This window comes from Propithecus coquereli, unplaced genomic scaffold, assembly GCF_000956105.1.
Source record: "Propithecus coquereli isolate 6110/MARCELLA unplaced genomic scaffold, Pcoq_1.0 Scaffold5, whole genome shotgun sequence".
Classification (NCBI taxonomy): Eukaryota; Metazoa; Chordata; class Mammalia; order Primates; family Indriidae; genus Propithecus; species Propithecus coquereli.
In genome coordinates, this window is record NW_012150840.1 from 15029859 (window position 1) to 15057510 (window position 27652).

General features: G+C 40.7%; 1 protein-coding gene across 2 annotated transcripts; it reads right to left on the reverse strand.

Annotated features, from left to right (window-relative positions):
* Positions 1–1400: 1400 nt before the first annotated feature.
* Positions 1401–27427, reverse strand: MLH3 (mutL homolog 3). Of its 2 annotated transcripts, XM_012656070.1 has the most exons (13): positions 27364–27427; positions 22618–25969; positions 18977–19075; positions 18193–18278; positions 17152–17256; positions 16008–16080; positions 11624–11695; positions 10116–10227; positions 8965–9124; positions 5775–5798; positions 5251–5329; positions 3171–3322; positions 1401–1812 (listed from the first exon to the last, which is right to left on the reverse strand). In XM_012656070.1, the coding sequence occupies exons 2-13, from the start codon at positions 25904–25906 to the stop codon at positions 1693–1695; spliced, it is 4371 nt and encodes a 1456-aa protein (XP_012511524.1). In that variant the 5' UTR covers positions 25907–25969; positions 27364–27427; the 3' UTR covers positions 1401–1692. The 2 variants fall into 2 exon arrangements, with proteins under 2 accessions (XP_012511524.1, XP_012511525.1); XM_012656071.1 differs by lacking the exon at positions 11624–11695.
* Positions 27428–27652: the final 225 nt, after the last annotated feature.

The window sequence follows — 27652 nt, forward strand, 5'->3', positions numbered from 1 at the left end:
TGAAACACTTTTTTAAATCCCACAAATTGACCTAAAAAGATTTTTAATCCCACAAATTGACCTAAAAAGATTTTTAAAACTCCCGGGACAGCTGGCCTCCATGCAGCTCTGGAGAGTGGAGGCAGAGGCCCGAGGCCGTGCCGTCCACCGGGCCTGGAGGCAGAGCCCGCGACAGCCTTGCGAGTGCCCTGAGAACACTCCCCTTCCTAAGGTCGTGTCTCCCAGTCCATGAAACCCCACCTATACGTATTTAGAAGATTGAAGGCCATTTTTGGATAGTATAGTCCCTGTTCTTCAGGGTTTCAATTCTGAAACTCTACAAGGATCCCCTCGAAAATGAGCGAAGGTTTCCCTGAGCCTTCTCTGGGCACACACTAAGGAATGCAATGCTTTCATTGCCAGGGCTGCTGGCAAATGAACTTTTCTTCCATGAGCACAAATTTGTTTCCTGTATTAAAACATGAGGAAAATAAATTCCATTGATATAAAGGCCATTTGGAGCAGGCTGGCCAGGAAATAAAAAAGTGGAAATTCTCACTGCATCATCTTACCAATTCTATAGCACCCCAGTCACAGTAAACATTACCAGCTGGGTTTTGCTGGTTTTTTCCCTTCTGTACGACTTAAGTCTACTTAGTCGTAATAATGACAAATCAAGTCATCTGAAAAGGTGGGGGAAGTACAGATTGAAAGTAGCATAACAAGCATTTGCAGAAAGATCGGTCCCAGTCTCAAGTGAAATTATAAGGCCATTAGATTGGCATAATGTAATAAAACCAAGACACCATTTGAAAGGGACCAAAAGAACCCTTGTCTCCTGAAAGAAAATAAAATGTGTAGAACATATCTGGTTAGGTTGAAAGAATAATGCCGTGCTTTGATATGACAATTGCTTTCACATAAAGAGATACTTTATAATGTACCAAAAAAATCATATTTTAAAAATCATGCTCATAGTACTTTCACCATTTCACTGGTTTGGGATATGAACATCAGTCTCTGAGTGTTTAAGGAGGCAATACAACAAAACAAAAAACCAGGAACAGGACTTTAAATTTTCTCTATTCTATCCTTGTCTTTGTTTCTCTTTATCAATAGTTTTTATCCCTAAAATAATTTAACTAAGGCCTGATGGAAGACCTCAGGGAATATTTTCCTTGAGAGCAGAGAAACTCTTTAAGCCTGAGACTTAGCATGTGAAGGAGCCGCAGAGGCACGTGAGGACGACACAAGGAAAGGAGGGAGCAGTGGAGAAGCCCACTCCTTCTCCGCTGGGGCAGTCTGGGAACGCAGACTATCCCAAATAAATTACATATATGTAAATCTGGATGTTGGAAAACACTGCACAAAAACAAAAGCCATACTCCTCAAATACCAACCAACCAACCAATCAATTAATAATTTAATTTTATCACTAAATATGTTGCAAAAGGTAGATACTATATGGCAACCTCCTGTGTCCATGGATGCAAAGGAATGAACTGTCTTTAAGCTTAAGTTTCATCTGCTCCTCGACTATAGCGGGATCATCTGCTCAGGAAAGACTGGCATGAAGGGCCCTGCCGACTTGAAGTTGCTGAGTGTGCTGGGCTGATTCAGTCAAGGCCGTGCTAGTACCTGCTCCTCCTCCTCGCTGCTCTGGGGCATACAGTTAGCATCCCTTTCATTCCTCGTAGATTAGTAATTCTGTTCTCACGGTGGCTCGCAAGGAGGCATGGACTGCTGCAGGCTCTGCCTTGTATCACATCCTGCTTTTCCAAAGAGATGCCAAGCTTGGACCATCTTGCGAAGTTTAGCAAGATTGGGTTTAATCTATGGGAAGAAAAAGAATAACTTCAATTAGCAATATGAAAAGCCAGGTAGTATACAAATCTTTCCAAAGTATAGCTATTCAGATCTGTTTAGATTTCTAATTTCTGGATTCAGAAAAGATTATAGATTTTTTTCAGAATCAGTGGGATTGAGAACTTTATGTCTAGGTTCCCATTTCTTCAGCAATGGGGACAAGTTTTCTTGTTTTTTTCTTTGTCATGTGAAACAAAAAGTTTTTAATGGAGTAAAATCAACTAGATGAGTCAGAAAACATTAGTACCTGAAAACTCCATGCAAGAAGAGACCTTATATCCCTTAGCAGGAAAGGTAAGCAAAAGCATGGATTTTGGAAAGCAGCAACTTGGACATTCCTATTATACTCCTCATGTTCTCTTTCACTTTAAGATTGTAACACGGGCTGGGTGCGGTGGCTCACGCCTGTACTCCTGGCACTCTGGGAGGCCAAGGCGGGAGGATCGCTTGAGCTCAGGAGTTCAAGACCAGCCTGAGCAAGAGTGAGACCCCTATCTCTAGTAAAAACAGAAAAATTAGCCACGTGACATGGTACGAGCCTGTAGTCCCAGCTACTCAGGAGGCTGAGGCAGGAGGATTACTTGAATCCAGAAGTTTGAAGTTGCTGTGAGCTAGGCTGATGTCACTGCACTCTACCCAGGGTGACAGAGTGAGACTGTCTCAGGAAAAAAAAAAAAAAAGGAACCCCCCCCTCCCTACTTCCCCCCTTCAAAAAAAAAAAAGATTATAACATGGACAGAAAATGCTCTTAATTTAAACCACTCTGTGCCTTTATTGCATTATGTACATCACTGTTTGTGGGCTGTTGAGTAATCAGGGCCAGAGCATGATGTGCAGATCTCCCAAGCTTGGTTCCCTGCCTGGTGACCCTAAAACCACAACTCAAGAGATCCCTGGAGATGGCTAGCTATGGCCACAGGTCACCATTTCCAGCAGTACTGTCAAGAAACTGGATGTTTAAGCTATGTTGTGACAACAGCGAATTTGCTGTGTTTCTACCAACTTTTAGTAGCCCCAGGAATAACCACATCTCACCACACCTAGAGCTAGCAGGCAACAGACATTTAGGATACATAAGTCTGTACATGCGTTAAGCTTAAAAATACAAAGCCATTATGTGCATAATCTGATGGTTCAGTCTAAGCTCCGTTATGAATTTGAGCTGAAGATGAAATGGGCGAGGCTTTATATGAAACTTCCAATGCGTATTTTTCAAAACTCATACTTTGGAAAGATTAAGACACGTTACATTTGGATAGTGGGAGCTGGACAAGAAAGAGAAGATAAACTTTGTACCCCTTTGCTCCTGTTACTCACTAATGTACCTGTTTTTCCTGCTCCAAGTGGTCTATATCAGCTAACGGCAGCATGGAAGGTCTCCCATGAGCACACTGGAACGGCAGCTGGCACCAGGACAGAGCTTCAATAAGGCGACAGCTCTCCTCCAGGCTCAGGCCATCATTAAACTTAATGGCCCCTCAACGAAAGAGAGAAACAAGAAGGTTATGGTGTATATGGTGTAAAACCAATGCTGACCCTGGTTCAGAGCCAAATATCTGGAAAAAGGAACATGTTTCTTGGGCTTCTCTAATGTGGCTTTAATACTGCTTGAAATCGGTGCTTATGGCCATGGATGAAACTAAGGCTTCAGGACTGACTTTCTGTCTCTCAGCTTTTCCTTATGGAGTATTTGCCTTTCTAACGCCTGTAGGAGGCATTCCTTAACTTGTTAGGGTCTTGCTTTCCGGGTTTTTCTCGAAGAGACAAGAGGAATATTTTTACCTATCCCTTATGGGTTTGCAACGTTGAGGCTATCTTTTGTCCACAGATTGTCCAATAGCAATCTCTGATTGTTTCCTTACAATGTCCATTTGATTTGCTTCCTTTTTTCTAGTTTCCATAATAATCTTCATAATCTAAATTCTGGCATTGTTAGAAACTGCCTCTAGGAATATATTAATTCACCCAGTCAACAAATATTTTATTAAGTATAGACTTTGTGTCAGGAGGTTTGCCAGGCAGTGAATGCGACAGATGCTCTCTCCCCCATGGTGTTTGTGGTCTAATAGGTGAGACAAACAAGAAACATTACAAATATAAGTAATATAAAATATAAGATATGATTATATAATAGAAATACCAAATCCATTTTAGGAGATCAGGGAAGGCTTTCCTGGCAAAATGATATTTAAGTTGAGACCTTAGGTTAAAAAAGACACAGCTACTAATAACTGAAGAAGCAGAAAGGAATTTCAGCAGAGGAAAAGGCAGGTGCAAAGGCCCTGAGGCTGGCAGAAGTGTAGCACACAGGAAGAACAAGACCAAAGAGGCGGGCTGGAATAGAAAGAGCGAGGTGGAGAGTGATGTGAGATGACACTGGCCAGGAAGGCAGGGGCCAAATTGTGAAGATCCTTGTGGGCCATGGTAAAAAAATAACATTTTTATCCTAAAAGTAATGGGTTGTCATTGACACATTTTGGTAGAAGAACGACATGCTTGGACAGGTGTTTCAAAAAGATTGCTCTGGGTGCTGAGGGAGAACAGCTTGAAGGGGAGCCAGAATGGACATGGGGAACCAAGTACCCCCAAGGACTCAACCATGGCAAGAAAAAGGGAGGTGGCAGTGGAGAGAGATGGATGCAGAGAGACTTAAGATACGTTTTGAAGGTAGGAAGATGAAATGTGGTGATGGGGTAGGGATGAGGGGTAAAGATGAGATAAAGTGGCAAAGGACTTTAGGATATCTGCAGGAGGCAGACTAAGGATGGACTGTGGTTACCAAGCTAGAAAAGACAGGAAGTGAAGCGAGGAGAAGGTTGATGGGAAGGGATAAAATGGGGGACGGCTCAGTGCGTTGGAGACCCCACTGTGGTCAAATGGTAGCTGCAAGGGATTCTGTAGCTGTCATGATCCCTAGAGCCAGTTCCTCTAATACCATTTTCTATATTGTATCATATTACCTTAAGCAAGAACCCTTGATGACTCTTTCTTACTAGCCTAATTTCTTGATACTCTTTGCTGCTTCTCATGTAACTAATTTGTTTCTACCTCTGCATCTCTGCATAGGCCATTTCTTCTTCCTGGAGTGAACTCCCCCTTCCATGCTATGAATCCATGTCCCCCAGCTCATTCCAGACTCCACTCAAAATGCATCTCTTCTAGGAGTTACTCCTCCATTCATATCAGTCAGTCTCATTATAGTCTAATTTATGTGTTGGTATTTTGCTTTGCATTAATAAAAGTATTTTTTTAGGCTTCATTTTTTTGTGTATTCAGTTTCTTGATCTTAATTGTACCTCCAAGAGGCGAGTAGTAAATGTGCCTTCTGCCCTTTTGCAATCACCGTACCCCCGCCAGTGCTTAGCATGCAGACGCACTCAATAGCCGCTGTGTTGAGGGTCTTACCATGGCAGGCTTGGGATGCCAACACCTTCTGGACAGTCAGTGGCAACGTCCCTTGGATGCCTCCTGTGGTCTGGAGTAGCTAATGCATAAACACATCATTTTTTTATGTTTTTGAGACAAAGTCTCGCTCTGTTGCCCGGGCTAGAGTGCCATGGCATCAGCCTAGCTCACAGCAACCTCAAACTCCTGGGCTCAAGCAATCCTTCTGCCTCAGCCTCCCGAGTAGCTGGGACTACAGGCATGCACCACCATGCCCAGCTAATTTTTTTTATATATATTTTTAGTTGTCCAGATAATTTCTTTCTGTTTTTACTAGATACGGGGTCTCACTCTTGCTCAGGCTGGTCTTGAACTCCTGACCTTGAGCGATCCTCCCGCCTCGACCTCCCAGAGTGCTAGGACTACAGGCATGAGCCACCGCGCCCAGCCCTAAACACATTATTAATAGGAAAAACAAATGGGACAATGAAATCTTTTATGTGTGGTACTTCCATATAAAACCCCGAAATAAGGGAAAAGCTTACCTCTACTTGTTCTCGAATAAATTCCTACAAAGCAAAAAGGAAAACAGACATTAATCTACGTTAAGCTGCATTTGCCCTTTCACAGTTAACAAAATATCCCAATTTTCTTCATTCAAATATGCCTCCTAAAGGAGGAAGTTCCAGCAATACAGCACTTGTGTACAAATGTATCTGTTGTAAGGCACTTTGAATAAGAAATACCAAGACAACTGAATAGAATTCTTATTAAATATAGAATTTATTTAGTTACTGAGACTTCCTCCAGAGATAGCTTATGCTCTAATGAGGTTATATAACTGGTGAGAGTAGCCCTGATGATTCAACGGGTTCAAAACATCAGGAAGGTCTCTTGTTGTCTGTTTGTATGTAAAATCTTAGCCAGAACAAGCGTGGTATTACATACAAACTTAAGAATAAATACACAACAGTCATCAACACAACTGTGCTCTCAGTATAACACTTGCTTAAATATCATAAACATAAGTAGTCACTTCAGTTCCCACAGGCTTTTTTGGGACAATTCCTTTCAGGTCAAAAAGCTTATTTTCTGAAGCATTTTGTGAGTAGTTCCTCCTCCCTCGCATGTCTCTGTCCCTGGGGTAATCTTTTCAATAGTTATATCCCTGTAGATATTAATATTTACAAAAGAACTTTAAATAAATTTAAAGCAGACACTATTTTATGCTACCAATTTGTTTAACCTCTAGAAGTAAAAAACTGTTTTGAGATACAGCACATTTACTGATTTCTTTTAAGAAAACACAGGATATCTTTATTCCTGGAAATGGCTATGTATAAATCAGCTTCCCAAGATTACAACACAGAAGATTTTCTTTTTAAACCAGAGTCAGAAAATTCTCTCCCCTTCCTCATATACACTCTAGTCTGCTGTGCTTATAAATGAGCAGTTACCACCACCAAGAGCTAAGAAGTAGATACTATATTGTATATATTTTAAAAGCCACATATTTTCCCAAACAAACCTAAACAAAAAGATGTCTCATAATACCCAACCCACTAACAAAGCTTAATGTGGCTAGAGATGAAACCTAACTTTTCTGGTATTCTCTCTTGTGCTTGTTTATCTGGAATGATAAAACCTCAGTTTGTAAGCCTGGTAAGTGGGAGACAGTCTCATTCTGAGGTCATTTCATATTTCAATGGTTCAATTAATGCTGAATAATTTAAATAAAATTTAAGAGGCTCATTCATCAGGCCAGAAGACAGAACTTTATAGAAGGATGTATTAATAATCTTTCAACTGCTAGGTTCATGTGGCTATCTCCTCAAAACACCAAAACTGTTCCAACTTCTTCCAGAATCAAACAAAATCTCTCCTGATCAGCCTGTCTTAATGTAATCAAGATTTTCTGAAACCGTAAGTTTTGTTTCAACTTGAAGTAAACTCCTTAACAGTAGTCTTTGAAGTTCCTTCAGGAAAAGTTTTTCTTAAAATTTTCTGGTTAAATATTTAGGGATTGAATTACAATAAAAGACGCTAACAGATCCTATCATTTGGATTGAGGACAGTTTGGAGCAGGGGTCTTTGAGAAAATCAGTCTGTGGGGAAGAAAGAGCTCTGCTGGAAACAGAGCAAAGGCTGTCGGGTCCAAAGGCGGTTCTGGAAAATGCCAAACCAAGGTGAGCCAAGAGCTGGCACTGCAGGCTGCCGCTTCCTCTCGAATGTCTTCTCACCCTTAGCCTACAAACATGCTTAGGTCTCTTCCATCTTAAAACAAACAGAAATCCTTTCTCACCCCATGTCCCACCCGCGCTTCCCGACCACCCCTAACCTGTAGCTATCGCCCTCTCTCTTTTCCCTATGCAGCTCGTTCCTGAAGGTCTGCTCAGCTTCCCCTCCTCCTCCTTCGCAGCCTCCTGACCCACCGGGCTCTGCTGTCTGCCCCATCTCATCCCCAGGAAGTGACTGCACAAGATAACCAATGTCCTCATGACAGCCAAATCCAGCTTTTCAGGCTCTACTTGACTATTCCCGTCTTCCTTAAAACTTCCCTTGGTTTTGGCCACATGACTTTGTCCTGATTTCTCTCCTCCCTCTCTGAGCAAATATTTTCAATCATCCTTACAGTTTCCTCTCAGCAGCAGCTTTCCAGACCTTTGCCAAAATATATGCAGCCTGAAGGCTGGTGTTCCATGGGTTCCACCCTCTGCTCTCTTTCCTTTCTTTTTTCCTTTTATTTATTTATTTTTTTGGCAGGTTACTTGTGCCACGCTCCTTAGTGGATTTCAACGTCCATGGCCACCGTCCTGTGCTCTCTTCCTTTTCACTCTTCGTTTTCTCCCTGGACAATCTCACTTCCTCTAGGCCCTGCTCCAGCTTCTGATGTTATCAAAATATATATACTCTTAACTCTCAAATAGATCCCTACAGCCCGGATTTCTTTTCCAAATGTTGGATCTGTAAGTTTCCTATCCACGGGACGTCCCCACCTAAAGGCACATTCAATGTGTTGATTTATTTTTATTTATTTTTTTTTTGAGACAGAGCCTCACACCATTGCCCTGGGTAGAGTGCCATGGCATCAGCCTAGCTCACAGCAACCTCAAACTCCTGGGCTCAAGCAATCCTCCTGCCTCAGCCTCCAGAGTAGCTGGGACTATAAGCACACCCTACAACGCCCAGCTAATTTTTCTATTTTTACTAGAGATGGGGTCTCACTCTTGCTCAGGCTGAACTCCGGAGCTCAAGCGATCCTCCCCCCTCGGCCTCCCAGAGTGCTAGGATTACAGGCGTGAGCCACGGCGCCCAGCCCTGTATTCATTGATAGTTCCCTAAACGTGGGGTCTGCTTCAAGTCTCTGATATCTGTTTCTCTGTCAAGAATGCCCTTCTTCCCTCTCCTGTACTTGGCAGATGCCCACCATTCTATAAGACTTTTCTTAAGAAAACAGCTTACGTCAGTTTCCTTGACCTCCACCTCCCCAGGCCTAGTATTTCCATTACACTTGTGAACATACCTCTGCTAGCCAAATCTCACTGCACTATAATTATTTAAAGATCCTTCCTCCTTACCTTGAGCTAATTATTCTTTAAATTTCCAGCCCCTAGAAACACAGCAGGTAAACACCCTGAATGCTTGTTGAAGAAAAGACGAATACAGAGATCTCAAGACAAACTACGAGGTCACCATCACTCAGCGACATATTCGACATCTACACCTATGTCTTACCTCCACAATGCTCTTGGTCACAGTAGATCTTCCTCTTCGAAGTTCATTGGCTTCTCTTTCTACAAAACAGAGTGGTACTTTTCCCACAAGGACCAGAGAATCACTAGTGTCTGGAAATATAAATTCAAGGCCCAGATCTTCCAGATTTTTGTGGTAACACCTAAGGAGATAACCTCAAATGTAAAAGTCATATTTCAGTACTGGTTCCAGATACTACTTTATGGTTTCTCAAAAGCTGCCACAGGCTTTAAAAGTTGTATTGTTTTTCTCACACTTACATGCGTTTTGTTTGGGATTTTCTTATCGAATTTTCTTTTTGAATTATGGAACCTTCTTCTGTTTTCCATTGACAGAATCAATTTGTGTCTAAGTCTTATTCCTAAGTTTTTGTCCTTCACTGGGGAACTGCCAACTTCTCGTTGCTGGCACTTAAAGGAGTCTGGCACAAAGAAAAGGTCTGAGAGTGTTTTGAATCAACATTAAAGCAGGGAGGTAATTAACAGCCCCAGGAACTGAGAAGTCCTGATTAACGGGACGTAAATAAATGGATCTGCCTCTAATATAAATTATGCCCCAGGGAAAGATATTTATTGGTAGTAGCATATTCCCAAACCTGAAATAAACTGAGAGACACTTCTCTTTTTCATTTTCAATAATTTTCTCTGCCCGGAAGTGGGAAAGCATCCTATCTTGTGACTCACTATATGATTTGCCCCCTTCCTTGCATCCCAGTGTTTTGCTGTCCTCCCTACATGATTATCGTAATGAAAACTAAGAATCTAGAATGCACCGAGACAAAGCAGAATGGAAGCAATTACTGCAGTAACTTTGCTTTCAGAAACAGCACAGCACAAACACAGACTGTTCCAAGAAATAAAAAGAGTGTTCTAAGCCAACTGCTGGAAAAAATTATCAGGGAAACTCTATGCTATACTCAGCGGCTGTGATACAGTGGAAAGAACAGCATTTGGAGTCAGAAGCCCTGCCTCTGAGTGCCTGCTCCGCCACTGCATACATGTCACGACAAGTCCTGTGACCTCTCTTGGTCTCAGTTTCCTCATCTGAAAATGGAACAATAGTTATGCTTATCCTTCACAGGATTATTGTGAGAATTTCTGCCATCGTCATCACATCTTCGTGCTGGCACTAACCGTAAGAGTCTCCTCTGTTCCTCTGTCACTGTTATCTCCAGTGGAGGAATCAGAGTGGAAGACAGTAATTTTTTCCGAGCAGAGCCTTGTGGCTGTTGCTTCTCATAGGAATCTGTTGGAAGAAGGATGAGTGGGTTAAGAATAGGAAGGGAAGTCTAGATTGAGATAAAAATGAAGCATGGCAAGGCACAGCCATGAGTTAACTGTTCCAGTGCACAGCAGCGTGTTCGTGTTCAGTTTTAGACTTTGGATTTCCACTTTTAATGTCAAACTGGTAAATACCTAGCTTGCTTACCAATGTTAGTAGTATTTCCAAAATAAGAAATGTAAGAATTAAATCTTACATTCACATGAACACTTCAATGTTCCTATAGTTAATAAGTGTGGTTTCAAGGACAGAGGTGGATAGTGTGGATGGCTGGGGACATCCAAGGGTTTACCACACCATCCTCTGGCTCCAGAAGCCTCCCCATTCCTTCAGAAGGGCTTCCCAGTCTCTGAAGAGAATTAGTATTATTTGTTTTCTAACACTGTCTTTACTGTATCTTTCCCAACTCTTAGGCCTTCATTTATAAGGGAAAGTGAAAATGGTAGTAATGTCATTGCCATTCTAATCTATGAAATATCTCCCTAGGTTCTTGCCTAACCTTTTGACACTTGAGGTTTTTTATTACTTGACCACAGGAGTGAAGATTTTCCTGGTATTTCATCACTTGGTGAGCACACTGTCTCACGATGAGAAAAATGGGTAGCAAAAATGAAAAAGCTTCCTAACACAAAGAAATGATAAATGGTTGCAGTGATGGATACCCCAGTTACTCTGATTGGATCAGTACACTTTGTACGCCAGTATCAAAACATCACATGTACCCCATAAATATATATAACTATTATGTACCCATAATCATTTAAAATAATTTTTTTAAATTAAAAAGCATATACTGCTTTTAGAAAGATATGTAAAAAATTAGTGATATTGGTTGCCTCTGGGGAAAGAAAGTAGGTGGCATGAGGGACAAGGATATACAGGAGACTCCATTGTATTCCCTTTTGTACCTTTCAGAATTGGATCTATTTGATTATACTACTTATTCAAAGGTAAATTAAATTTTAAAATCAAAGCAGTATTCTGGCCTTCTGAGCTGCTGGTGGCCTCTGCGTGATGAGCTGTGACGAAGGCACACCCAGATCACAAGGGCATATGGAGAGGCGGAGGTTTGTGCTGAATGTCAGAATAAAGCAGCCCATCCTCAGGTACATCTGGATTGATAGTACATATACACAAAATATACCTTTGGCTACGTAAATAAGACCCACCTGTTTGAATGAGTAAAGTGAACTCCTACATTCTTTCTAACAGAAGCCAAACCGGAAGACTTCAGCTTAATTTTTTAAATATACGGGGTAATTCATGCTTCCTCACAACAGCCACAGTTAGAAAAACACTTTCAGCTACGCTAATCTGCTGGGGAGTCGCAGATCTTTTCTGGTGGCAAACTGATCCTTACCAATAATGAGTTGTTCCAAGCGGACACGCTCATGCGCGGCGTGTTGATCCACCAAGACCAGCAGGTTTCCACCTACATAAGCAAGAAGTACTGGAGTTTCAAATTCTCAGATCAAGGTTAAAACAGTCATGCTGCGTTGAGGGGGAAAAGGCTTAATTCATTTAACTATTTAACAACACGAGCACAGGAGAAAACACACTGAGTAGTATATTGTACCTTTTATTTCCTAAAAAAGTGAAAATAGTGAGGAAACGATAAGGAGTTTATCCCTGATGAAAAACTCTTTAGTTTATCAGTATTTCATTTATAAAACAAAGTTAGGTCAGGCGTGGTGGCTCATGCCTGTAATGTCAGCCTTTGGGAGGCCCAGGCAGGAAGATCACTTGAGCCCAGGAGTTCAAGACCAGCCTGGGCAACATAGCAAGACCTCATCTCTACAGCAAACAAATTTAAAAAATTAGCCGGGCAAGGTGGTGCATACTGGTAGTCCCAGCTACTCAAGAGGCTGAGGCAGAAGGATCACTTGAGCCCAGAAGTTCAGAGTTACAGTGAGCTATGATCATGCCACTACACTCCAGCCTGGGTCTATTAGAGTAAGACCCTGTCTCTTAAAAAAAAAAAAAAAAAAGTGAAAACTACTCTTATCTCTCTGACTGTACAAAAGCAGGCCACAGCTGGATTTGCCCACAGGCTGTAGTTTGCCCTGCCTTGGCCTGGGGCTTCTCAAACTTCAGGGGTTTACACAACACCCTCAGCTGTTATTAATATGCAGAATCTAATTCAGGAGGTAGAGGTGGGACACAAGCTTCTGGAATTCTAACAAACTCCCAGGTGATGCTGTCTACAGGCCACACTTCTGAGTGGCAAGGCGCTGGACTCTCAAGTACAAGCAACGAGGCAGAATGTTCTGACCCCAAAAGCCAACCTACAGGGAAATCCCTTTCTCATGGACAGGAGGACTGAGTCTCAATGACATGAGTATCCCTTTTTAGCTTGAAATTTTATTACTTTTGACAGAAGGGTAGAGTTTCATTGCTATTGATTATATTGAAATAAAAGTTCTCCTCCTGAATTTCATCATAATAGGTAATGCTTATTTTTCCTATTTCTACTAAAATATTAAGATTAAAAAATTGTTTCTATGATACCATCAAATTCATGGCATGACAGCTTAAGACTTAGAAAGAAAAGGAAATAAATTTTCTGACTGCATGTTCAACCCCAGGAATGGCACCCAAAATGTTGAATTTTAAAATCCTTTGAGGATAGGAGTTGCAGCTGGTTGTGGTGAATACTGAACATCCTGGATTGAGCAAAACAATGAAATAAATAAAAAAAAACTGTGAGGGAGTAACCTTGAATTTGAAACCAGATCCCATATGAATTACCAAGAGTCAGGGACCCCGTGAAACCAAGGCTGTACTTGACTGGAGGAATAGTTTCTACTGTCTATATAGTATGCATGACATTTTCCATTCCTTGAATGAAGCCGAGTATGTGAAGGTCATTTACTCATGGCAGAAGCTGTGTTTCGATATGTGAACACAAGAGAATAGAAGTTTCATGAGGGCAAGGACTTTTGTCTGTTATATTCCCAGCATGTGTAACAGCATCTGGCACATAACAGGCACTTAATAAATACTTATAGAGCAAATGAATGAATCCTTATTCTTTAGTTTACTAAACAACTCTATTTTATTATAAGCAAAAAACATGTAACATAAAATGTCAATATATGGTATTAATTTCACTATAATTTAAAACAATAATATATTTGTCCATGAAAAATATGCAAATACCACAATTAAAGTAATTCAATTATAGGAATAGGTTGCATTTGGTATTTATGAGTGACAGTAAAAACGCTTGCATTTTGGCTGGGCGTGGTGGCTCACCCCTGTAATCCTAGCACTCTGGGAGGCTAAGGCGGGAGGCTTGCTTGAGCTCAGAAGTTCGAGACCAGCCTGAGCAAGAGCAAGACCCCGTCTCTACTATAAATAGAAAGAAATTAGCCAAATAACTGAAAATAGAAAAAATTAGCCGGACATGGTGGTGCATGTCTGTAGTCCCAGCTACTTGGGAGGCTGAGGCAGGAGGATTGCTTGAGCCCAAGAGTTTGAGGTTGCTGTGAGCTAGGCTGATGCCACGGCACTCTAGCCTGGACAACAGAGTGAGACTCTGTCTCAAAAAAAAAAAAACAAAAAAAAAAACACTTGCATTTTGATTTAGAAAAATGTATTTATCTAAGAGCATTTTTTGATGGCATCTGACTAATTTAATGATAATATAAAAATCTCAAGAGAAATTTAAATAGGTCCCTTTTGCTTCTGTGAACATCTGCAGATTTTGTTGCTACATCCATCTTGAGTCCCATTAATAGAGATTTGAGGATCTCAAAAACAACAAAGGAGTCCATGTAATCAACACTTTTAAAAATTCTATCAATTTTCTAGAAATTGTAAAACTGCAGGAATTTGACCTTCACTAATTCCATATTCATGATAAGTCTGACAGGCCTTTAGGTTAATTCACCTTTGATTCACCAACCTCGAGCCAGTCCTCTACTCCTGCTCAGGACTCCCAGCCACTCAGGCCTTTTCAGGAACCTTATACTATCAAGCATTCCTTGTAAATGTGTTTGAGATTCTCCCATTAAAAAACAAAGGTCTTTTCTCCCCCTCTCCCTCCACAAGTCCCTCTCTTCCACGTTACAGACAGATTTCTGAGTCTCTCCCTGCAGTTGCCACTAGCGCCATCTACATCTCGCCCCATCTCCTCTCTGAAACGGCTCTCATTTGCTGAAGTTCCTGATCTCCATCGACACAAAATCAAACGGTTCTCATCTTACTTCATGTCTCAGCATTTGGCATGAAGTCTTGGCTTTACAACACAACATTCTTCTATTTTCTTGCTATTTCTCTAACTGTTCCTTCACAATCTCTTTTGCTCCTTCCCCCTTTTCTACCCAGCTGTTCAATGTTGAAATTATTCTAGATTCAAGACCTCTTCTTGCTCGTCACTCTTTTTGTAGGTGATAAAATTTGTACTCAGGACTTCAGTGACCAACTAACTATATGCTGACAACTCAAATTTATATCTCTGTGTCAGAACACTTCTCTAGTCCACACTTGTAATATTCAACCACCTTTGTGACATCTCTTCTTGAACATTTCAAAGAGAATTTAGACTGAACTCACGATTTTCACCCTCCCTGTCTGCTCTACCCAGCTAGGAGGCCAGAAAACTAGGAGACGTCTCTGACATACCTTCCCTATACCCAGTCCATCACCACGCCCTGGAGACTTTATCTCCTAAGTATCTTTCCAATGCATTCACTTCTCTCTAGTTCATCCTGGTCCCAGCTAACCATCATTTCTTAGATATTGAAATACCTTCCTAACAGTCTCTCTGCAGTTACTGGAAATCCACTCCTACTCCTAATCCATTCTCCACACTGCAACCTGAACAATCTTTTCAAAATGCAAATATGATATGACATGTCCATCCCCAAAACACCATCAGAAAACAAAAAGTTGCCAATTGTTTCTCGCTGGTGTTAACTGGCATTTTAAGATCTAGCTCCTACCTAATGTTGTAGCCTCCTCTCTAGTTGTCCTTGCCCTGCTTCTGCTCACTGAGAAGAGGATATCACAAGCTGCGTATATTATTCCCTCCCTTCTATACCTAGTTAACTCATATTCGTACTTCAGACCTCATTTTACCAAAAAACGCTTCCCTGAACTCCCTGACGAAATCAAATCTCCCAATACAGGTTCCTGCAGCATCTTGTATCTCTCCAACATAACATGAGCAAGGGTTAAAATTTTGTATGTTTGGGTAATTACCTGTTTCTCCTGCATATATATCTTTTCCCAGCGTGGTGTCCCTAGGACCTGGTACTGTCCCAGGCATATAACAGGCACTCAATCAATATCTCTTGAATGAGTTAATGTTATTTACAAACTATTACTGTTTCATTGGAGCATGTCACCAAGAGATTCTACGTAACTCTTGATAAACCTAGCAGAGTTTGTTATATAAACTTCGTATTATTATAAAGGGAAATAAAATATTATTAAAAAGTCACAAATTATAAAATATTTTAAAGAGTAGAAGATGAAATTTTCCCTTTGCCCACCCCCATTTTCATTCCCAAGGTAACTACTTCGTCATCTTAGGTGTGTATCTTATGTATAAGAATGTGTATATGTACATAAAACTAAATGTACTTTAAAAACTGTTGTTTTGCAATATTCGTAATTTAGATTTGGCTTTATCTAATCTGTCCAAATCATTGAAACAGTATTTTATACCAAACATAACCTTAAAAGAAGCTTATCAGAAGACCAGCAGGTTAGTTATCGAGGCTAAAGTCCATTCCTACCTGCCTGGTCATTCTCTTCAGTCTTCGTGCTCATCAAGCAGGCAATAAACTTGTTGTCAACTTGCTGGAGAACCTGCCATACATTCAAATAAGTGGTAGAGCACTAAATAAAAACTAACAGAGGCTTATCTGCACAGAAAGAGACAAACTGTACTCTGTTTAGAGTTGTTTGCATTAGAACACTCCTATCTGAGACTGAGCTGAGGTGCTGAGGAACCCCAGGAGTCATCAGGAAGGGAGAAAGAATGGGCACGCGCAAAGGTGCTAATGATGCTTTGGAACAGAGCTGAGATGTTCCCAACTGAGGGACTCTTGATAACAGGTAATATGAGCAGAGACTGCTAACAAATAGGGCTGAAATAAATTTTAAAAATGTCTGCAAAAGCCAGAAAAAACATTTTGGAGGAGCTAGTCCATTAAGGCAGTAAATTAAAAGCCACTGGAGGCTTTAGACCTTGGTAGCTCCTCTTCTATCCAGGTACAGGGGCTCTCCCAACACCTCCTCATCTATACCACTGCCCCAGGGTCTATTTCTGGATCAACTGCTAACTTGCTCTGGTACCAGGTCAATGCCAGGTTAGGCACTCACCTAGATCTGTCCAACCTCCTAATTTGTTTCCATAGTGAAAACAAGGAGACTAAGACAGCCAAAGAGGTGAACAGAGGGCAAAGTAGAAAAGCAGATGAGACGGGGGTCCCTTTTGTTAATGGAACTCCTCAGTCTGGGCTTTCCCAAGCATTTGTAGCCTCACACAATAGAGAGCCATTTTAAAAAGGGCATTGTTGCACATTTAAGGACAATATCACTAAAGCACTTTGTTGATTTACAAATTATCATCAAATGTAAAGTCAATATATAATCCTCGGCAGAAATACCTTACCAATCCTCTAAACTGTGAGCCTGAACCCATAATTCATTCCCTCTAAACCTGCTCACTTTACTAAGGACATTTCTTTCTTTGTAATTATAATTAATCCCTTGCTTTTTCTTCTGATGATGAAAGTTCTAGTAAGATTTAAAACACACACATACCTTGATCAAGTCGGTCTATATAATTAAATAAATCCAATTTCAGACAAGTTAGTATAGCTTAGGCTATATACATATATATATGTTTATGAGATTTCAAAGTCAATCTTTTACCTGCATTGAATGAATCATTTCTTTGGTGAAACGATAGGGAAACAAGATGTTGTGAATTTTAACCGCTAAGCTCTCAGCCTGGCCACTGCTTACATCAACAGCAACCTAGAAAGACCCAGCAAAAACATCATTTAAATTTTAATTTTTTATGTCTGCAGAACTGTTTTACAAAAGACCTCAAAGTACTTTAAAAACATCCATTTTCATATAACCTACTAGAGGTGGTGATGGGTTGAATTCGGGGCACTTACAGAAATTCAAAAGGCTCTATGAATAATGAGTCTTAAACAATAATATTTGTTTATAATCAAAATTAATGTCAAAAGCCAGTATGGTTTCAGAACAACCATTTCTCTATGCTCCATGATCAAGTCCTAAAAGACACTGTACGTGAAGAATCAGTACTCAAATGCTCATCTTTTATACACCCTCATTACAACACACACAGTACATTCTGTGACAATATACGAGGAGAGAACATACACCCAGGTCCAATGACTAACTGTTCCTCCAGTAGGAGACTCACCACTTCATCTAATGATAATAGGTTTATTATCACCACACTGAATACTTTGCCAAAGCTGCAAGTCAGGGTTCCTAAGAGCGGTAAACACATTCACTGTTCACACATTGATTATACATGTTTAATCCAAAATGCCTGAGCTTCCAAAATGCTAGGAATTTGATTCCTCCTCTCCACATTAAACATTAATTTCCAAATAAAATATTCAGAAATATGTCCAGTTTCCATTCATAATTACAAGTTAGTATAGTCATCCATGCCCATATCCAGCTTAAATGAAATTCAAATTTTATTTTTATTTTTACTTAGTTATTTGCTTTTTAAGAGACAGGGTCTCACTATGTTGCCCAGGTTGGAGTGCAGTGGCTATTCACAGGCACAATCTTAGCACACTGTGGCCTCAAACTCCCAGGCTCAAGTGATACTCAAATAGCTGGGACTACAGGCACATGCCACTGGGCCTGGCTTGAAATTCCAATTTTAAACTAACAGGCAAAGAAAAATTGCTGTAGACCCACCTCTGGATAACGGGCAAATACTGGATTGTCCCATTCTGAGAATAAAGACTGCAGCGATTCGCTACCAACAGGATCATCCACAGTATCTAGGGCAAAAGGAGACAGGTAAAGTTGGCATCAAAAGTCCCAGGGAAAAGAGGGAATGGCGTCTCCTGTTTGGTGAGCTGCAGCCTCAGGATCAAAGATCAGAAGCTTTGTTCCTATATTCTAGAAATGTTCAGTGTTTGCTGTATCTCTAAATTGTTTTGATCTGTTATTTTTTAAACTATCTTCTGACATTATAGCTTTTCTCCAAACTATTTACAAGAGATATTTCAGAATACAATTCCAGTCCAGAAGAAACTATGGCTCCAATTAGTAGCCTCACTGCCTTTAGGTAAAATCTACCTTATGTATTCTTGAAAACAAATGAAAAATAATAGATGTCTAACTTTTTTCAAAGGGTTCTGCTTAGATGCTTAGATAAAACTACTACAACATGGAGTGTAATTCCAATCTTTTTAAAAATAAGAAACATTTCCCCAATCACAAGACACCACAGACTATGCATAATCACCAAATATTGACCTCAAGTCTGGAAAAGTAATTTCTGATCTGAATGCATGCACTGAATTACTTAGTTCTGCTGTTAAATAGGGCCGTGGGGAATTCCTGGTTCCAGTAAGGCACAGCTGGCACTGATCAAGCTTAATGCAGCCCTGCTTTGCTTTCTGAGGTAGGTGGCACAGTGTATACTAGGTACCCGGGGGTGTACTGGGTGCCCCGGCAATCCCTGTTCGCCTACCTCTGTCATTCTGTCTCATCACAGTCCTCTCTGCCCGCGCTCTTGGAAGGAAAGGAAGAACAAGGTTGCTTCTAAAAGGATGACACCTGTACTGAAACCCTAAATACGAAAAAGAAAAACCTAGGAATTTAAAATCAAAACACAATTAAACTATTCAAAATGAAATTACGTAAAATCTCTGTACAAACTGAATCAAGACATAAGGAAGACTACTAAACACTAGATTAAGAATCAGAGGTTCTTTAATGAAATTATTCTGTTAACTTAGGAATCTACACTAATGCTTAGTCTCATATCCATCCATACCAGACAGAATGATGATCTAGACAGGGACACAGTGATTCTCAATGGAGGGCAATTCTCCATGAAGGGACATTTGGCAATGCCTTGAGATATTTTTCATTGTCACAGCTTTGGTGACGGGTGCTACTGGCATCTAGCAGATAAGGGCCAGATGCTGCTAAACATCCTACGATGCATAGGACAAACCCTACAGCAAAGAGCTATCCAGAGAATCCCTATGTTAGACATACAGTGGTACTGAATTGTCACCCATAGCTTGATGCACCCTTCACAAATCCCTAATTTATGTCTCTATTATAACATTTATCTTATTATAATTATGTTTAGATAGCTGTCTTCTTCCCTAGCAGACTGTGAACTCCTGAAAGCAAAGTCAGTTAATCTGCAATGTGACAGCACCTAGTACGTTGTGAATGATCAACAAATGCTGAACGAATAAATGAACAGATGAATGAATGATTCTCAATTCAAACTGCAAAGTCTGGTAAGATCTGGCTCAAATTCTACTCTTCTCTCTGAAGGATGATCAGATTTGAGTTTGAGAAACTGCTGAATTTGACAGCTTTTGAACAGGAGCAAAACATAATGAAATTGTTATTTCAAAAAGACAAATCTGTTGGACAAAAACTTAAGAGAGATTAACTAAAAATGATAAAAATTAAGGGATAAGGTGAAATAAGGTTTATAACTGCTACTAGAAAAAACTGAGTTAAAGACATTTTAAAGAAAAAATTACCAGGGCTTGGAGACTTGATATTACTTCTTAAAATGACCTTTATAGATTCTCTCCTCTGTACAGTAACACTTATCTCTGAACAATTCATCTCCTTTTTTATGTATGGTTCAAAACTGTCCTAATGTCCGGCTCTACATCAGCCATTTCCAGAAAGGGAACATCCCATGTGAATGCGGGGTGCGGAGGAGCCATCTTTTCATGGAACTTGTTTCCATGCCAAAAATATTTTGCATTAGGAAACTATGACTTAACATGACCCTCTAAAATTCATTACAATATATGCTAATCCTGAAAGTTAAGTAGGTTAAAGTGTTTTATATTTATTTATTTATTTTGAGACAAAGTTTCACTCTGTTGCCCTGGCTAGAGTGAGTGCCGTGGCGTTAGCCTAGCTCACAGCAAACCTCAACCTCCTGGGCTCAAGCAATCCTCCTGCCTCAGCCTCCCAAGTAGCTGGGACTACAGGCATGCGCCACCATGCCCGGCTAATTTTTTTTTTTTTCTATATATATTTTTAGTTGTCCAGATCATTTCTTTCTATTTTTTTTTAGTAGAGACGGGGTCTTGCTCTTGCTCAGGCTGGTCTTGAACTCCTGAGCTCAAACAATCCGCCCACCTCGGCCTCCCAGAGTGCTAGGATTACAGGTGTGAGCCACCATGCCCGGCCCTGGTTAAAATGTTTTAAACATGTAGATTTATTTAACAGGAGCAGATGTCGCTGGTGAGTATGGCAGCTGAGATTTTGTTTTAGTAACAGCCATCTCACAGTATAATGTGATCCAGTTACTTTTTGGCATCACATCAGCAGCAGCTGCATTTCGGGAAGATGAGGTGCCAGTGCCTTAGATTTACCTCTGATAAGCAATCAGTATATGTCAGGACGTAAAACTACATGGATTAAAAGCACATAAAGTTGCTTGAAGAGCAACTTGATAGTCTCAGGAGCAATACTGAAAGAAAAGGGTCTTCTCCTATTTAATACTTTGAAAGTTACTATAGTGATTATATTTTTCACCAGGAAAAAATGAAAAAACTTTGAAAGGTAAAGGTCTTATTTAACCTTAATGAAATCAGAACTTCTTACTAGAGATATTCATGTAAGGAGAAATTATGAGTTGACTTACAATTATATTCATACACTTTACATTCTTTTGCAGCATTCAAGACTTTGAATATGGGTGCAGATTTCATGTTTATCCTCGTAGTGCAAAGCCAGGATTTATAGCCAGATAGCAATCAGCTTTACCATCTCCCAACATCTGGCTCTCAACACACTGCCAAAACAATGTCACTTTTAACGCTGATTGAGACCTGAGAACCCAGAGTCCTAGTCCAGGCTCTAATGTAGCCTTGCGGTATGATCTAAAAGCCATATTATTGTCTTCCTGAATAACAGCTACTTATCCCATAAACAGATCAAGTGGATTACCATATGCTTTAAAATAAAGTACATTTGAAAAGTATAGTTATGAAAGTGTATACTTAACTTATATTTTGAAAAATTTATGGTCAAGTCTTACTTTCTGGAAAAAAGTTCATAAATATAGTATTGTACTGAGCCATAGAGCTCACTGGGAAACCTAGGATTATTACAGAATCATTCTGGCCTTTAACCTGGGAACACGAGAGAAACGTCCAGGATAATACCACACTGGCACTGCAGGTGCCTTTATTTTATTTTGTTTTTTGAGACAGAGTCTCACTGTGTCACCCCAAGTAGAGCCTCCTGAGTAACTGGGACTACAGATGCATACCACGACACCCAGCTAACTTTTCTATTTCTAGTAGAGATAGGGGTCTTGCTCTTGCTCAGGCTGGTCTTAAACTCCCGAGCTCAAGCAATCCTCCTGCCTTGGCCTCCCAGAGTGCTAGGATCACAGGTGTGAGCCACCGTGCCCAGCCTGCAGGTGTCTTTAAAGATAAATTTCTGGGAGGTGTGGTGGCTCATGCCTGCAATCCCAGCACTTTGGGTGGCTAAGGCGGGAGGATCACTCGAGCTCGGGAGTTTAAGACCAGCCTGGGCAACGTAATGAGAACCCATCCCGATAAAAAATAAGAAAAATTAGCTGGGCCTGGTGGCACACGCTTGTAGTCCCAGCTACTCAGGAGGCTGAGGCAGGAGGACTGCTTGAGCCCAGGAGTTTGAAGCTGCAGTGAGCTATGATCGTACCACAACAATCCGATCTGGGTGACAAAGCAAGACTCTGTCTCTAAATAAACACAAGACAAATTTCTAGGAAAGCTGTGTATTTGGGAGGCAGGGGAAAGTAGGATAGGAAAGTCCTGTGGCTCTCCCCAGCTATTAATAGTATATTTTCATTAAAATTTGACTGACTCACCCTCTTTCTTCTTGCACACACATGCACCCCTAGACACATATGCACACACTAAGGTATCCTATATCAATTTTTCATTGTATTTCTACATCTAAATGTGTTGGACCTAGAAAATCTTCACATACCATAAAACACAACATGTGTTTTATAACTTGTTTTCAAAATGTTCTGTCTGTTGAGATACCTCTTCGAACAGTGTGTGTCTTACTCCTTGCCCATTATCCCATCTTCAAAAGCATTTCGTGCCAGCGAGCACTTATACTTACCATTCTCAAGTACGACATCCACAGCTACAGTTGTCAGGTCTTTAGTACAAGCAGTCTGAACATCCTCAGTAGGAGCAATGAATGTGCTAAGTCCAGTCCTTTTGTTGATGTAAACCATTCTTCCCAGGGCTGCATCAAAATGCTGCTGCCAATCCAAAGAACACATGTTTGACTCTTCATTTTCAGAACAAGCTCTTGCTTTAGATTCCTTGTTGTGAAAACAAATTCCATTTTGGTCGCCCGTGGAATCTTCTACCTGACTCACTAACATTCTACTGGGAGAGTCAGGACTTCCTTTCTGTTGTTCTGATGCTCTGATAAGAACATCTGAATCTTTATTTATAACTTTAGAATTATTATAGGGTGACACCAGAGGAGTTTCTGGAATCACAGAGTTCTCTGTTACACTGTTGTCAGAATATGTTTCACTATCTGTATTAAAGGAATCATCTTGTGTGACAGAATCTGACATTGGGATGATACCACTCTCTGTTTTGTTATGTTCATTTTTAAATACCTTACAAAACTCTAGGGTTAACTCACTGCACAAGCCTTTCCTACTGGAATCTGAATTTGGAAGTTCATTAAAATGACTCGTCACCTCCACTGTTTGAGTTTCTTTTTCAGAACCCTTCAGTCTGGATAATTTAGAGGCTAGTGATTCAGGTAACTTCTCAAGATCCAAAAGTTTTCTATTAAAGTGAGATAACTCCTGTAGAGTTACAGGACTTTCTCTCAAACAAGGCATCTGTTGTTCCAAACAGTCTTCATCCTTAGAAAATGGAAACTTCTCTGAGTAAAGCATGTGACTTACTGGTTGACAACTACTATTGGAATCATTATGTTCCACAGTAGTGATTTTACAAATATCAGAGTTGTCCAAGTGGCTCTTATCTTTCAGTGGAATGTCAGGTTCACCTTGAGGACTGAGATGGGTAGTGACTTCAATATTATTTTTCTCCACTTCTATGTCCAGAGGATTTTTAACCTTTCCATATTGCCTCTTAAACTTCTCTAAAGATCCTAGTTGTGAACTCAAGCTTAGCTTCTTATGCACTACGGGTTTGGAGGAACCAATCAATTTATCTGCTTTCTTACTACCATTTGACAAATGTTTATACCAAGGGAAAGCAGAGGATGTATCAGGTAATAAGCAACCTGTATGTGATTTTTTACTACCCTCCTGAAATACAGTAATATTTTTAGAAGTTGTTATAGGCTCGTTCTCTAGCCCACAACTTATATTTGCTCTGCAAAATTTTTTGTTGGGCAGTTGAGCAGATTCTTTACTTAAAGTGCTGGCTAAATTCATGATGTCTGGAGTTTCAACTGAATGACATGTTCTATTTCCAAATGCTTCTTGGGCACTTGTGGGACCAGGTCGAACATAATTTTTAAATGAGTGTTCTGTTTCAGTTGATTTAGTTTGCTCATTTTGTACCACATGAGTTATAAAGCCAGTGGAACATAATTTAACTTGTCCATAACTAAAAACGTTTATTCTTCCACAATCACTAGGTTCTTTTTTTCTTTTCTCTTTCTCTATCTGAGCACTATGTCCTCTCAGTAATGTTGTCTCAAAAGGCGGAGGTTGGTATCCCATTTCCGTGGTATCTTTAAATCTCTCTAGTGGATTCTGAATTCTATTATTTTTGAAGATGTTGGCAGCCATACCATTAACAGTAGTACTTACTTTCTGTATTTCTCGATCCATCCCACTCTCCTCAAAGTGATGTGGTGTCTGAAAAGGGCTTGGAAACATTTCTGAACTTGTCCCACATGGATTTTCTAAAGAGCTATGTTCTAAGCAAGATTTTTCATGTTTCTCATTTCCCCCTGGTTCTGTTGCTTCAATTGTCTCTTGTTCTAACATCCTTGAGTCTGAGCAAGAGCTATCTTTGTTTTGTATAGATGACTCTGTCCTTTTACTATGGCTGTGGCCATCTGATTCATAAGTGTACAAAAATGAATTGTTTGTATCTTTTTTGATAGCTTCTGAATCGCTAGAATTCTGTGCGTTTATATTTTCTATAGTAGCTTTTCTTTTCACAGCTTTTGATTGCAAATTGAACATCTCATAGGAATCCAAAATGTTATTACACGCTTCCTGGAAATTGCCCTGGTCACGCTTCTCATCAGAAGACACATGCTTCTGAAGAGTAGCACCAAATAAACTAAAATCATTATGTTCACTAAATTCCTTAATGTCCTCACCTGACAATTCTACAAATAATTTTTCTCGCTTTAAAAACATTTTCACTCCTTCCTGAATGCAAATCAAGAGAGTATCCCAGTTTTGAAACTCAATCAGAGTTTTTGCTGGCTCCATGCACACATCATACTCACAGAACTGGCACTGCACATTGATTACATATATCCCATAGAGTTCTGGGGTAGAACGATGCCGAGGATTTGAATTCATCTGCCTACTGGCAGGGCCATTCTTTGGCTTGCATATACTACTTTCTCTCCTTAATAAAAAGTCAATGAGTTTATGCAATTTTGTCTTTAAAACTAGTCTTTTGTTCACAAACAAAAACTGCATATTCTTATTGTAATGTGCTTCAGAGCTGATATAGCCACTAAGCTCAAATTCCTTGTATTTAAAATTTATTTCTCTTAACTTTTGGGACTTCCCCAGTCCATAAATCTGACAAAATCGGGAACACACGTCTTGGGTTTTAGGGAGCTGAAGAACCATGGAACCAGAAACATCATTTCTCAAAGAGAAAGAAATGGAAGGGTGCATGAGTGAGAGCGCTTCTACCCTTTGCCTAACCTTTTCGAACTCCAGTCTAGGATCCATGCATTTCCTTCTTACAGGTAACTGGTAAAACAAGTTAAATACTGTTACTGTTGTCCCGGCACTTGGTCTACTCAAATCAGCTTCATAAGCTTTCAGGGCTTTTCCATTCTGAAACAATTTCACAAAGGTTTTCATTGTCCTGTTTTTCTTGGACGAAATTTCCACTGCACTGGCCATGTCAGCTATGCTTGCCAAGGCCTCCCCTCGGAAACCATAAAACCTGGGATTCTCCAAGTCCTGTACTGAGTTGCATTTACTAGTGAAATAGCGATTTCCCACCTTGTCCACGTCATCACTCCCCATCCCCAATCCATTGTCTATCACTTGAACTTGGAAGGTTTCCATATTCACCCTGACAGCCACACATTTTGCTTCAGCATCAATACTGTTGAGGGTAAGTTCCTCAACGCATTGGCCTAAGGAGTTTATGGCCAAACCAGAACGCAATTTGGCTTGTACTTCAACTGACAAGCACTTGATCATGGCAGGTGAAAAGCTGGTGAAAATGCCAGGCTCTGGTTTCCTTCTCTGACTGGAAATAATTGCCTATGGGAGTAAAAAAAAACACACGTATGCAATCAAAGCTTTGGAGTTACACAGCATTACCCATTTTTCTCAAGCACTTATGAAGAAATATCATTTGAGGGAAATGAAATCTCTTTTATTAAAGCGAATTGTGAAACGAAACAAAACAAAATTATACCTTTGATCTCTAGGCAGATCACACAGCTCATGCTTGGTGCAATGGATTTAACATCCAAAGGATACATTCATAATTTCATAATTTTCACTGCTCCTTTCTAAATCCCACATGCCCTAAAGTGAAATCATAATTACACTTGAAGTTGACCCGTAAAAGAGAGTATTCGAAATTCTAACCACTTCACCAAAAACAGATGCTTAAATTAAATTCAGCTAAGAAACATTAGCTAGAAATTATTCATGACAAAAATGTCCAAGCTAGTTTCATAACATTTATATGTTACACAATAACAATGACTTTTAGAAAAATACTTATAATGAAGTGTTAAGACGTTGTAATGAGGAAGGTGAAGCAACAGGAGGAAATTAAAAAAGTCAAAACTGTATCAAGGAGAGATGGTCATTAAGAAATTATTATTATTGTTACTACTGGTTAAATGTAGTTGCCTCAGGGAAGACAGGCTGGGAGCGGGAAAGGATAAAGCAGAAAAATGCCTTTTCATAGAAATCTTTTTTTACCATTTGATTTTTAAATCTTGTTCATGTATTACTTTGACAAGTTTTTAGAAAGTCCTTATTAATAGTCTCTTGGTCTTTTCAGATGGGCACAAACTACCTTGGCAATGCTCATGATGGTATGGGGCTGTCTGAAATCCATTTTAAGTTTTCTTGCAAGTAAAAAAAATTAAGATTCTAGGGCCATTCAAGTTCTCCCTCTCTTCTCCATCAGTGAGACACGCATGGGCTGGCCCTCTCGCTGGTGGTAGGGCTGGTTTTTCCAAACCCGGGAAAATCAGGGCTATTAACTGCAGACTTTGTGTTGATTTCTAACGTAATGAACTTCGCAGCCGGCAGCAAAGGAGGGGTAAACATTTAATAAGCAATCCGATTAATGTAAACCCTCCGCAACGACTTCCTGATTAGTCCCAGGCCTTTCAGGACCACAGCGCCTGGGACAACCAGGACGAACCGCCCGGGCCCAGGACTTGGAAGGCCTGGGGTGCCGAGCTGGCCGAGCTCCCCGGGGCAGGGCGCCGGCCCGCCAGGCTCAGGCTCCACCCGGCCCTCCCCCGACTCGCATTCCGACACACCGGCCCGCCCGGCCTAAGGCCGTGGGGGCCCCCGGGGCCCTGGTGCATCTGGCTCCGAAAAGCTGCCCCCAGCCATCACCAGGGCCCTTTTGGTGTCAGAAGAGCTCTCGGAATCATCCTTTTGTCGCGTGCTTCCCCCCAAGTCACCTCGAATCACGCTTCATCGACTCTCGATACCAACCGCCTCGGACGCTGCACGCGCGCACCTTGGCGCGAGAGGCTCGTGCACGCGCGAGCCCACGAGCATGCGCTTCTGAGGGGACTCGCCTAGCGCGCACGTTCGTCCGCGATACCCCAGTGCGCATGCGCACCAGGTAGCTCCCAGCCTGGGCACTCTAGTAGCCCAGGGTCTATGCACATGGGTGCTTACCTGCAGTTCTCAAACCTTATCCCCTTTTGGCATTGTGTGAAAGACTGCTTCTAGTAACTTTTGTTT

Coding starts and splice junctions, on each gene's coding strand:
- MLH3 (XM_012656070.1), bottom strand. CDS start 25,906: ATGATCAAGTGCTTGTCAGTTGAAGTACAAGCCAAATTGCGTTCTGGT. Junction 18,279..18,976: donor GATGAGACAGAATGACAGAG/GTAGGCGAACAG, acceptor CTTTTGCCCTAG/ATACTGTGGATGATCCTGTT. Junction 5,799..8,964: donor TGACCAAGAGCATTGTGGAG/GTAAGACATAGG, acceptor TTTGCTTTGTAG/GAATTTATTCGAGAACAAGT.